A 12986-nucleotide genomic window follows, 5' to 3' on the forward strand; every position below is an offset into this window, starting at 1 on the left:
CGACAGGTGTTGTGTGATCGGGGGGAAGTGACAAGACGTCACTGCTTGTTGGAGGCGGTGGACCTGGAGGCATTGTTTCCACGTCCTCTGCCCTTGATATTATTGCCTCTGTAGCCACCCCTGCCCTTGTTGTTGTTATACGAGGACTGGGTGTTACCCTTGTAGTATTGCGTGGTCTGGGGTGCCTGGCCTCTTGAGGTGCCTCTTGAATTGGAGCGGCGAAAAGAACCACCCCGAAACTGCTGACTCTGTAAAGCCCCCATAGACTTGGCAGTTTCGGTATCTTTTTTCATTTTTTCTAGGGAGGCATCCACCTCAGGGCCGAACAGATGGTCAGGATTCACCGTCTGACCCAGTAATGTTGTTTGTATGTCGGGCTTGAACCCAGAAATTCGAAGCCAGGCATGGCGTCTGAGTAGCACGCTTGTATTGATAGCCCTGGAGGCAGTGTCTGCTACATCTAGGGCACATTTGATGGATGCATTAGTAATGAGTTTACCCTCCTGAATGAGCATCTCCCCCGCTTCCTTGTATTGGTCAGGCAAGTGTTGTAGGATGGCCTCTAATGTGTCATAGTGGGCCCTATCATAACGTGCAAGCAGGGCTTGGGTGTTAGAGATCCTCCAGATGTTTGCTGCCTGTGCAGCAATGCGTTTGCCTGATGCCTCAAAGATCTTTGACTCTTTGTCTGGGGGAGGAGCATCACCAGTAGTCTGCGAATTCGCCCTCTTCCGAGCGTTGGACACCACCAGGGAGTCCAATGGCAAATGTCCCTTAATATACGTGGGATCCGTGGGCGCCGCCTTATACTTCCTGTCGATGCGAGGATTGACCACCCGTGCCCGGGTGGGCTCCTTGAACCCCTCCTGTGCATGCTTCAGCACCCCTTTGAGCATAGGTAGCGTCTTGACTTGTTTTTCGGCTACCGAGAAGGTGTCGACCAAGAAGTCCGCATCCACAGGGTCCGAGTGCAGTTCGACGTCGTGGTTCGCTGCAGCCCTCTCAATTAATGCATTAAACGCCGCCGAGTCCTCCGTCGGGGACGTCTTCGTGGCGAAAAGTTGAGTGTCCTGACCTGACTGGAGGTCGTCCGTGTCGCCTCCTGCCGTCCAGGGCACCTGCTCCTCGTCCGGATCCGAGTACGCAGGATAGGTGTACTCGTCATCCTCCACGTCCACCTCAGGCACTGGGGAATGGGCCGGCGAGCGCTCCACGGCTTGTGGAGAGAGAGGTTCCATCAGAGCCGAAGAGTCCGCAGAGTACCTTTTGCTCTTAAGTGGAATTCTAAAGGGTTCCAATGGCGGCTCCGAGGTAATCTTACGTTTGAGGAGCGACAATTTTCCGGTGTTGGCGTCGATTGTCACCTCCCGACGTTCCTCCACCGCGAGCGGTTGGAGCCGAAGCTTCGATACCACCAAGGCAGCTTTCGGCGTCAATACTTCCTGAGAATGTCCGCTCTGCTTAGGCGCGAAGGCCTTCGGCGCCGACTTGGGAGGAAGGGTAAAACGGATGGGCGTCTGTTCCTTGGCAGACTTCGGCGTGGGCCTAGGCACGACAGTGTCCTGGCTGGGAACCACAGTGGACTGTTGTATCCGCTTCAAGGATTCTCCCACCTTCTTAGTAAGGGATGCCGAGGGCTGAACTGTCTCGAGCGACTCTTCGTCTCCGAGAGTCCGGTCTCCGGCAGGCCTCTTCTTCGGTGCCGACGCCCCCTGGCCTGTCGCACCGTCGGCGTGACGCTTCTTCGAAGCCGTCTTCGGGGCCGCGACCCCTCTCGGTGCCGACGCAGCCGCGTCGGAAGTCTTCACCTTCGGTGCCGACCCAGAAGACTTCGGGTCGGCCATTTTGGCGCGGCTTTTGTGGTCGGCCATCTTGGCGTGGCTCTTCGAGTCGGCCATTTTGGGTTTCGTGGAAGTTGACGCCTCCAGAACCTCCTTTACCAACGCCAGTTTCGGTTTCGCATCCGAGGGTGCGGGACCGGTTGGCTTCGCTTTCGTTTTCTTGCCAGAAATGTCCGTGACCGGGCCCGGAGGCGGGGACGTAGGACTTCTAGGAAGATCTCGGGTAAGGCCCGAAGGCGATCCCTCGACCTGGGCCGTATGACGGGGGGAAACCCCGGAGTCTGTATGGGGATGCTCCTCCTCTGAGCTATCTCCCATCGCGGCACAAATCAGTTCGTCGTCCCCTACCTCACCGGAGACTTCGTCGCAGGCCTCCTCGTCCGCGTCGTAGGCCTCTTCCTCGGACGCGGGGCCAGAGTCCGACTCTTGTACGCCGGCCTCCTCCTCGATCGATTCCTGAAAGATGTCATCAGGTGAGGGTGCCGAAGCCGACAACTGTGCCTGGAGTCGATTAGCCCGGCGAATCTTCAAAGTTTTCTTACTTCTAAACTTTGAACAAGCCATGCAGGTGTCTTCACGGTGATCCGGTGACAAGCATGTGTTGCACACAGGGTGCACGTCGAGGTGCGAATATTTCGAGTGACATAGCGGACACTTCTTGAATGGAGTCCGCTCCATCGCAAATGCGTGAGTGTAGGCCCGACCGCGTCGAAACACGTGGAAGGGCAGTTAGGAGATTGGAGCTGAGAGTCAGTAAGAAAACCCGAACGCAACTATACCGACGCCCAGCCTAAAGACCTTTTGGTCTCAAGGAAAATCGAACAACTATCGGTTCCGAAGGAGGGAACCGAAAACACATCCGAACCCTATGGCGGAAAAAAACAATCTGGGGATGGAGGCGATGCCCATGCGCACTGTAGTCCAGGGGAGGAGCCACCTATCTCGTGATACTTCGAAGACTCTTCCAGGACAACAATGTGCAATCATCCGGACCCAACACTAGGTGGCGGACTATGCACAGATATGAATTCAGCAGCCCACATGCCTCGAACTAGGTGTTACAGGATTGTCTGGCCTATCCCTCACATGTATATAAACCCTCTACCGCTTTGTATATATTGTACACCACTTGAGCACTGAGAACTTATGTCACATGATCACGTTTATATATATATATATTCATTGTATATCAACAGCCTCTAACTACTACATTTGTGAATATCAATGAATGAATCAATTCTGATTAAAAAAAACAGTGGAACTATCCCGAGTCATATTTCAGTTCTTTATAAATAAATAGTTTTTTGTCCAGGCGTTAGATATATGGTTGCTATAAATTACATTCTGGGCATATAGTGCGCCAGAAAGTAACCACCTTCTACCCGACAGAACCCCTTTTTTTGCTTAATGCTATATACATATTAAGCATAAAGCACAAGTTACTACTTGTGTAACAATACATCTGAAAGAGACATTAGTTAGTGATAGATTCCTAACCTTAGAATAATCCCCAGACGTCAGACTGGATCCAGAAAGTTTTGTTTAGCAGTACCCCTGCGCATCGGTAGGTGGCGTCGTGTGGCTCTGCGTCGGTCACTGGCATCGTGAGTGCCGAGATGACATCACAGAGACTACTTAGGCGCCACCCATGCACGCTGACATCTGTTCTGTACACGATTTTCCGCGCGGAAACGCAGAGCCATGCAAGATACTGACCATTGGTGCATACATCTAGGGCCCTAAAAGGGGATGACCTTAACCCTAGTAATCAGTTCGCAGAACGGGGAGGATGGGTGGGGTGGTAAGGAATCTATTACTAACTAATGTCTCTTACAGATATATAGTTACACAAGTAGTAACTTGTGCATCTGAAAGAGACACGTTAGTGATAGATTCCTTAACTTAACATAGATATCCCAGCAAAAGCAACCCCGGTGGTGGATCTACAAACAGGATTACACCAGAAAGTCACGGAACACAGAACGGCCAAAGAAGCCGTCCCTCCGGACCGGACTGTCAAGGCAGTAGTGTTTGGTAATCGTGTGCAGCGAGGCCCATGTAGCTGCCTGACAAATGTCCTGCAGGGGAACGCCGCGTTCTAAGGCAGTAGTGGCCGCAGTTGCCCTGGTAAAATGGGCACGCAGCCCCACAGGAGGCTCTTTCTTGACCAAGGAGTAACATCATTTGATGCACAGAACGCCCCACCGGGAGATGGTCCGTTTTTGCACAGCCCAACCTTTTTTGGCGTCCACGTAGCCAACAAAAAGCTGATCATCCAACTGGAACTGCTGTGTACGCTGAAGATAGAATGCAAGCGCAAGTTTTGGGTCCAGATGGCGGGGCCTCATCTTCCCTTGAAGGATGAGGAGGCGGAAAGAAGGTGGGCAAAGTGATGGTCTGCCCGATGTGGAAGGGCGTGACAACCTTTGGCAAAAAAGAAGGACAGGTCCTTAACACCACTTTGTCCAGATGAACAGAAAGGAAAGGAGGCTTAGAAGAAAGAGCCTGGAGCTCACTCACTCTTCTGGTAGAGGTGATCGCTACCAGAAAAGCCGTCTTTAGAGTGAGAAGATGTAAAGGACAGTTATGAAGGGGCTCAAAAGGAGCACACAACAGATAGGTCAAGACAAGATTTACGTCCAATTGAGGCATTATGAAAGGCACGGGAGGGAACGTGTGTGTAATGCCTTTGAGGAAACGGTTAACAACCGGGGACTTAAAAAGAGAAGGCTGATCAGGAAGCCTCAGAAAGGCGGAAATGGCAGAAAGATAACCTTTGATAGTGCCCAGAGCAGTGCCCTTATTTTGCCTGTGTGCTTTCCAGTCCAGTCACTGTCTGTTGTCATTGTACCTCAAATACGCAGGCTATGTGCTCCCCTCTCAATGCCACTTTATAGGTTTCACTTTCCACTGCCCTGTGGCCCGAGGAAAACTGATTGTTTCAGAAGAATTTAGAGGACTATTTTTAACATGGTCTCAGATCACCCCATATAACAACACCTCTGCAAATTCTACATCAGATTTTAGGCCTGACTCATCTCAGCAACACTGTAATGAGAAGGAAGTGGTCTGAACGGTACAAGTTGAAGTAAGCTGAATTGAGAAACCTCAAATGCCCTCCTGTCATGAACCCCCAAGTCAGACTCCCTTTTTAGAATGTCAAGTTAGTCTGTCTGCATGTTGCTATTTCTGGCAGAACTTGTGAAAGTGTCCTTTTCATCTAAATACTGATTTGTTATAACATCAGGTGACACAAGTCTGATACAAACGCCTATATATCTACATCTCAAGGCTCAACAGTAAATATGGAAGGTAAACATGTTGTCTGAGTTGAGGTTATCACGAAAGGTCCCAACAGACTGCTGGAATATCTATTCTGATGCCACAAGTCATTCCAGTGAGGAGAGGAGCGGACTCCGACTGCTAGAGTGTTTTCCTTCTGAAGGCTCACCCTCTTATAGGCTGAAGTCTGAAAAACACTGTTGATCTGCAGTGAACAGGTATGAAGTACAGAGGACCCCAAGAAACACTTGAGGCAAGTTACCAATGTGATGCTCCTATAGTACAGTGCATAGAAGTAGTGCTATGGTAGTAGGGTGTTAGGAACATTCTAGAACTGTTCATTTTATTCTTCCTAATAGCAACATGCATAAAAGCTGTTTTAATTATATTGTGTGTTTTATTATTCATGTACTAAGCAAAATTATAAGACTGTTGAAATAAACACGTTGAAATATACAGTGTCATGATTATTGCTATATTTGATTGTGCTATTCCAAGAACAAAACTGGGTTTGAATTACTACTGTGTTCCTGAACACTTTATGAGACTGTTACTAACCTAGAAAACAGGTTGCAGGAATGCTAATGCTAAGTGGGTTGTGTGGGGGGCTGCATTTTCACTGATGGCACACTGAACTAAGTCCTTGCACCAGTGAGTTAAAAACCCCAAATCTGAAGACCTGAGGTCTAGAACTCATTACTCCTCCCACTCCTGGTGTCCCAATACATAATCTAGAGGGTTACACACCCCAATCACTTTTGAATAGTATGATGAGGCTATCAGCCTTTTTATTTCAGGAAAAATTAAATATCATCAAAGTTTGGGGTATAAGTATCAAATACGTGCAATACTTCAATTACCAGCAGGTACCTACCCCCTAGGGTCCAAGAATACCGCCTGCTCTACAAAAGGGACTCCAGCAGAAATCCACATTATCACCCCTGTGGCACAGTTAGAGTATGGAGCTGCAAACACAGAGCCCTTTCCATTTTTTTCTCAATTTTACCTCCTCTGCTTTAAGAAGATGGCTTATTTGTAACAGTAAGATGAATGTACTATATATACCTGTTGAACTGCCCTTGTCGACTGTCTTATGCTGGCAAGACTGAACAAAAGATTAAAAGACGATTAATTGAACATTAAAGTAATATATGTATGAAGAATGCAAAATCCACGGTTGCAACCCATTTCAACCTTCACAACCATAATCCCAGCCAATTGAGATTTTTGATATTAGAACATGTACCCATCCTTCCAAGAAGAGACAATTCACAATACTTACTAAGAAGAGAAGTGTATTGGATAAATCATTTAAATACAGTACATCCAAAAGGACTGAATGAACTTGTAGATTTCAGTTGTTTTTTATGAAGCATTTTTTTATAAAGCATCTTTTGTAAAGAATTTCACACAATTTTGCAAGATGAAGAAAATAATAAGTGCACCTTTGCATATTCACATCATCATTATGCATTATGAAACATCACAATGTTACGATTGGTAATTACCATATAAATGTTGACTTATCAAAGTGTGATCCACATTGAAATGCTCATTAATAATTTTTGTTGTCACCATAGAACATTCGGATAATAACAAAATGGGTATTTAATTTCACATTTAACTATTTTTTTGTCACCTTTAGGACACTCAGGGAATATTGTTGTAGGTATTCAGCTTTGCAATTGCTCACAGCTTGTTCTTTAACAGTTACAAAGTGGTTTGCAGTATGTTTACAGAACTATCAAACAATGTTGTCAAAATTGCCATATTTTGTGTTTCACACGTTTTTCCTCTAATATAAACATGCACTTTTTTAATATTTTCACTGCGTTTATTCGTATCGGCACGACTGCATGATTCACCTCCCAGGATAACTCGCACAATTTATTTTTTCACGCATAATTCGACTTTTTACCGTGTCTATTCACGTCAACGTGACCACATGATTCAACTTCCGGATTAGTTCGCAGTATAATAGAGTTTCGGCATTAGAATTTTTTTCTATGCCATTGGAAACAGATACGGCACCTGGAGCTCATACACCCTCGGTGAGTTAAGCTTAGATGAAAACCTCAGATGAAGGCCATTCACTACATGAAGTAATATATTTGAAAGTTTATCACCCGGGACTGATGGAGCTTTGTTATTTGTAGGTAGAGCACAGTTCGGGAACTCTTTCCTGATGCGATAAACCCGAGGTTACTTCGTAAGTTCGCACGCGCATTTTAGATAAGCACTGTATCACTTTTGTTTGGAGCACATTTTAAGACCAAAACTTGTCGTTTTTAGGCACCAGGACTATGTTTACGCTGTCATAACCATCAAACAGCTTCAAAACGTTTTTCAGAATTAAGTACGTTCAACCACTTTTAAATTTTGTATGTCACTTTCCCTTCCAACGGAGGTCAAATTTGATGTCACCTGCACTTTTTGACACACAGTTCTTTTTTTCGGGACACCGCGTATCACATTCACCAAGTCGCCATTGACGGCAACCCTGTGCACAATGACATCTCAATGCACTAAACCACTCAAATTATTTAGGTGCACACTTTATTACTAGCTTATGAACCAAAAACAGAATTAATATATCAGTTAGTTATCTGGTGTGAAAACGGGCAATATTGAACCACAGAACACCATGAGCCTATCACACACTGTCATTCAATCACGTTAACCTAGCATGACCTTTTATTTAATTTCATAATAAGAAGTTTCTGTACTTGTACTAGATGCTCTAGTAGCATGCTGAATGTTATATTCTATGATTGCTGAATTAAAGTCCCATGATGAAGGTTTCAGCCCGAAATGCATTGGGTAAAAGAAATTACGTTTTGTTGAATAAATTAAAACTAATTGAAGAAACATATATCATGAAGAAAAGGAAAAAAATTCAAATAAACTGGACATTTGAAATACACAAAACCACGAGTTTGTATGAAAATGAATGAATTTGTCATTTTGAGTGCAAATTGGGGACAAAAGTCTGACGAGAGACAGCGCTTTTTAATTAATTTTTGGGGGTTTTTGTAACCGTGCCATATGTTAATAATACCTCCACAGAAACAAATGTATCCTATAAGTCTTTTGGCAGCAATACACCCCAAAATATTCCAAGTTATGAGTGTTCTTGTCATTCATCTTCTTTCAGGTAGCAAAAGACGCACACCGGCCCTTCCAAAGCAGCATACATTCTTGCAGCCTCTCAGACCTCCTGGAGGTGGCATCCCAGACTTAAATCAATCTAAAACCAACAGTTTCGTAAACTGCAAAATATAAATATTTTAAAGATGCTTACCTCAGTCCATCTGCAACATGTAGAGCTATTCGATGCTGAATAGTTCTAGTAAAAATACAAGTGTCTTGTTGAAGTAGACGGTCGAGGGAGCCTTTTGGAGCAAGTTCCATCACTAACATTCTTGGACGAATACCAGCAGCCAACAAAGACACTAAGCTAGGGTGATGAAGGTGACTTAACACAGTGAGCTCCTGTAAAATACAACATGTGAATAATCGGAGACTGAAATCTGTACTGTTAATTGATTCATGATCAAAGTTCAATAAATGAAGAAAATACAGCATTGTATTTTTAAAGTGCATTGTGTAACTAGACTATGAACCATGATTTGAAAAAATCTTAGCTTCACAATATTATTATTTTTCAAAAGTGCATGCAGGGTTTGGGTATATTCACATTCACAAGCATAAAGGGCCTAATTTCCTTGCCAAAATGAAACCTCATCATATGTCGGACTTTTAAAGGAATGCAAAACCTAACATGTAAGAGTAGAAACACTTTTGAACTAGTTAACTCTTCAAATGATTACACCTTTACTATTGAATCTCATCAAAGCAAAAAAACGGTGAGATACAATCCAAAACAATCTCATCATGTCTCTTAACAATAATAAATGATCTAACACCACCCGAAAGGTTCATACCTTTATCTCAAAATGCCATCTAATTAAAAACGAGGAAGGGTGTGTGAAACTGTTGCCACTGATACCCCTACAAAGTCTGACAAATGTGCTATTTCAAGACAGATCTCATAATTATCTTTACCATTTGTGAGAGAGAAAGGGTTCCTTTGTAATGTACATCATTTCGTAGCTAAATGACTCTTGGAGTCTCTGCCATAGTCTAACTTAGCTCGCCCTCTTTTTCTGGCTAACCCTAATGGGTGAGTAGGGCCAAACAGCAGGCATTCTGAGCCAATTTTCAAAGAAACATTCAAGCTCACTCAACAGACTCACAGTTGAGTTTAGCTGCCTCTTGTATCTGGAAGTAACTAAAATCATTTTGTTCTTCTCCTGTGTCTGGGATATCTGTGTGGGTTTCTGGATTCTTGTTTGAATATCTACTTGGATGACAATTCTGGAATTCGGCATGTCAAATGACTTCAACTGCCACCGATCAATCTCCATGCAAGGAGGTGGCGGCTGGGCAGGTTCGGGTGGAGGACCGTCCCTGCTGCTGCGACAGAAGATCCTCCCGAAGAGGCAGTCAGATTGGGGAATCGATGGCCATGTTGAGACGCTCGGGATACCAGACTCTTTGTACCCAATTTGGAGCCACAAGAATGACTTGGGCCCGGTCGTGCTTGATCTTCTTCAGCACTCTGGGCAGCAGTGGTATAGGCGGAAAGGCGTGTAGAAGACCGCAAGTCCACTCGCGACCAAAACGTCGCCTAGCGAGTGCTGCCTTGGAAATTCCAACAAGCAAATTTGCTGACATTGTGCGTTCTCTTCGGAGGCGAATAGATCTAACCAAGGCTCTCCCCAGGGTTGAAAGAGATATTACACCACCTCAGAGTGAAGATGCTATTCGTGATCCATCATGCACCCACGGCTGAGTTCGTAAACCCTGGCATTCAGTGAATCTGCCAGGTGTTGAACCACTAGGGATATGCCCTGATATGCCAGCCATGTCCAGAGACGGGGGGCCTCTTGACATAGGGTCCACAACCCCACCCCACCTTGTTTGTTGCAGTACCACATGGCTTTGGTGTTGTCTGTGAACACCTGCACTACTCTTCCCCGGACAAAGGGAAAGAATGCTTTTAGTGCAAGACTGATCGCTCAAATCGCCAGAAGGTTGATGTGGAGCTCAGACTCTGCCGGAGACCAGAGGCCTATGATTTCCGCCTCTCCCATGTGGCCGCCCCATCCCAGAAGGGATGCGTCTGTGTTAGACCTGGCATCTTTGGCGTGTTTACCCCCAAATTTTGCCTCTACCTCCTGTATTTTTGATGCTGTGCTGGATTTCATTTTGGCTGGTTTAGATGCTTTGGACACTCTGCCACTGCTGATCAGTGTCAGAGTGTAAGTACTCCCAGTGTAAATTGTTATTAGGATTGGATATACATGATTGGCATTTGTATCACCATGAAGTCTCTAGTAAAGTGCACTGGGTGTGCCAGGGTTGGTGATGACAAATGCTACTAGTGGGCCTGCAGCACTGATTGTGCCACCCACATGAGTAGCCCTAAAATGGTGTCTCAGGCCTGCCACCGCAATGCCTGTGTGCAGTCTGTGAACTGCCATGTCCTCCTGGTCAGTGCCCCCACTGACCAGGCCTAACCCTTCCCTTTTTGTGCACATTGGTTACCCCAATGGAAGGCCCAAGGTACCCCCTTGAGCAGGGTGCAGTGTATGTGAAAAGTAGAGCATGTACTTGTGCAGGTAACATGCTCTGGTAGTGAATTACAGCCATTTTCGTTTTTCACTGCTGCAAGGCTACCTTGTTCCATAGGCTATCATGGGGAATGCTGGCTACAGTGGCTACCAGCAGATCTTCCCATAGGAACAAGATAGGAAATAAAAGTCTGGTATCCCTGAACTCAGAATTTAATGAAACATTTTAGGAAACGTTGTTTTTAAATCCTGTGTTTGAGAACAGCACTTGTAGAAAGTTGCTGTTCTCTTGTCTGACCTTTCTGTGTGCCTTGGCCTGTTTGTGTATTGACTGTCTGGTTTGAGAGTGACAGGGGCTGGGGATTCCCCAGGAGGCTGGATGAGTCAGCCCTAGGCTGAATGACTGCTTTTGCAACTTGAGTGGTGGGAGGAGATAGCACCTGGGCCTGAATAGGGCTGCGCCTGCCTTCCACAATGCTGGCTCCACCACCTGCTGGGCGGCTGACGACCCTGCCCCTCACTCTGAAAGGAAAGGAGAAGCCAGAAAAACAATGTGCTCAAGGAACACCCAGAACTGGTTCAGACCGGGCTCAGTGCCCACTTGCACAAAGAGAACAAAGACTTTAGGAGTATAAGCACAGGACCCCTGACAACAGAAAATTAGATCATCCTGGAATCAAGAAGGAACCTCTGCCAAGGAGAAAGCTGAATCTGAAGAAGGAAGACTGTCCTGCTGTTGCTCTGCTGGACTGACCTGCTGTTGCTTTGCTGCCAAGGAGAAGGGAAGGACTTTGCTGTTGTGCGGTGTCCCCTGTCTTGAAGGAATCTCCAAGGGCCTGAGAAGAGCTGGCACTCTGTTTTTGAAGTCCCAGGAACAAAAGGACTTCACCCCCAGCTTCCCTGAACTCTGCTGAGAGAGCTCTGTCCTTCCTAGAGTGCTTAGGCCAGTTGTGGTGCCTCTGGAAGTTGTACCTGTGCTGGTAAGCTGGAAACTAAGATTGAGAGACTTTGCAACTGAAAAGTTATCGCATCGCTCGCTGCGGAGCGCATCCCCGACAGTGCGAAGAAATTCCCGCCGCTACGGAGGTCGAGATCGTCGCAGCGCCTGCTGCTGCTGCCTAAGATGACACATCCTTCGATTGCGGGAAGATCACCATCGCTGCGAGTGTCATCGCAGAGCCTGTCGTTGCTGGGCGGAGCTGCGAGAAAGAGATCGCCGCTGGATCGCGCATCGTTGCCCCGGAGATCACCGCAGCCCCTACGAGATCATCGCCTCGTGCCTTTGCGAGAACAAACTTCCTACGGAACCTATGCACCGGAATCCATACAAGTGGCCTTCCTCCCCATACAGACCGGATTCGTCACAGCACGCCCGCTGCTGCAGCGGGGTTGTCGCATCGCCTCCCCAAGGGCTCAGGAGCAACGCATCGCTTGTTTTCCTCCGCACCAGCTTCTGCTTTTGGAACTTTGTCGCAACTAAAGGTACTGTCGACTCAACGTGACACAACTGTGAACTTTTCACGCAACTGTGGATTATTTGATCGCAACCTAAAGAACTCTTTTGCAACCATATTCTTGAACTGTGTATGTTGGATTTTTGTTGTTATGGTCTTTTGTAGTTTAGATTAAATACCTTTATTTTTCTAAACTGTTTTGGAGTCAGTTTGTGGTGTTTTCACTGTGTTACTGTGAGTGTTGGTACAAAAACTTTACACATTGCCTTTTGATTAGCCTTGACTGCTCGTGCCAAGCTACCTAGAGGGTGAGCAGGGGTTATCTCAGAGGGTTTCTTCCTTACCCTGACTAGAAGCAAGGGTCCCTATTTGGACAGTGGTACCTACCTCTGCCAACTAGAGACCCCCAGTTCTAACAGTCTGTCACCTCTGTGTGTTCTGGTTGGGGAAGGGAGAGGGATCTACCGTTGACCCAATTCTGGTTCGTGAGTCACCACTGCAATTGCTGTGCAGTGCCCTCTGAGATCTGGATGCAATCAGACAGATTCCCCTGATGCTGCTCCCATTGGAACTTCAGGTCCCACTGCAGAGCCCGTATATGCCACCTGGCATGATCGACCAGCAGGAGGCCATAAGGCCCAGAACCCTCAGAGTCATCCTGACCGAAACCAGGGATAGAGGCTAAAAGATCGTTATCATAGCCCAAATATGCTGGACTCGCTGCTCAGGAGGATAAACCCGAAACTGTGTTGTGTCAAGAAACGCTCAGATGA

The 12986-nt window shown here is 46.4% G+C and overlaps 1 protein-coding gene across 1 annotated transcript in view; it reads right to left on the minus strand.

Annotated features, from left to right (window-relative positions):
- Positions 1-12986, minus strand: part of LRRK2 (leucine rich repeat kinase 2) — a 2096839-nt gene that overhangs the window by 613075 nt on the left and 1470778 nt on the right. Inside the window, exon 40 of the mRNA XM_086967213.1 lies at positions 8425-8615. Within this exon, the coding sequence (XP_086823339.1) occupies positions 8425-8615 (191 nt within the window). The remainder of the gene's footprint in view (positions 1-8424; positions 8616-12986) is intronic.

Source organism: Lissotriton vulgaris, chromosome 1_1, assembly GCF_964263255.1.
Source record: "Lissotriton vulgaris chromosome 1_1, aLisVul1.2, whole genome shotgun sequence".
Taxonomy (NCBI): Eukaryota; Metazoa; Chordata; class Amphibia; order Caudata; family Salamandridae; genus Lissotriton; species Lissotriton vulgaris.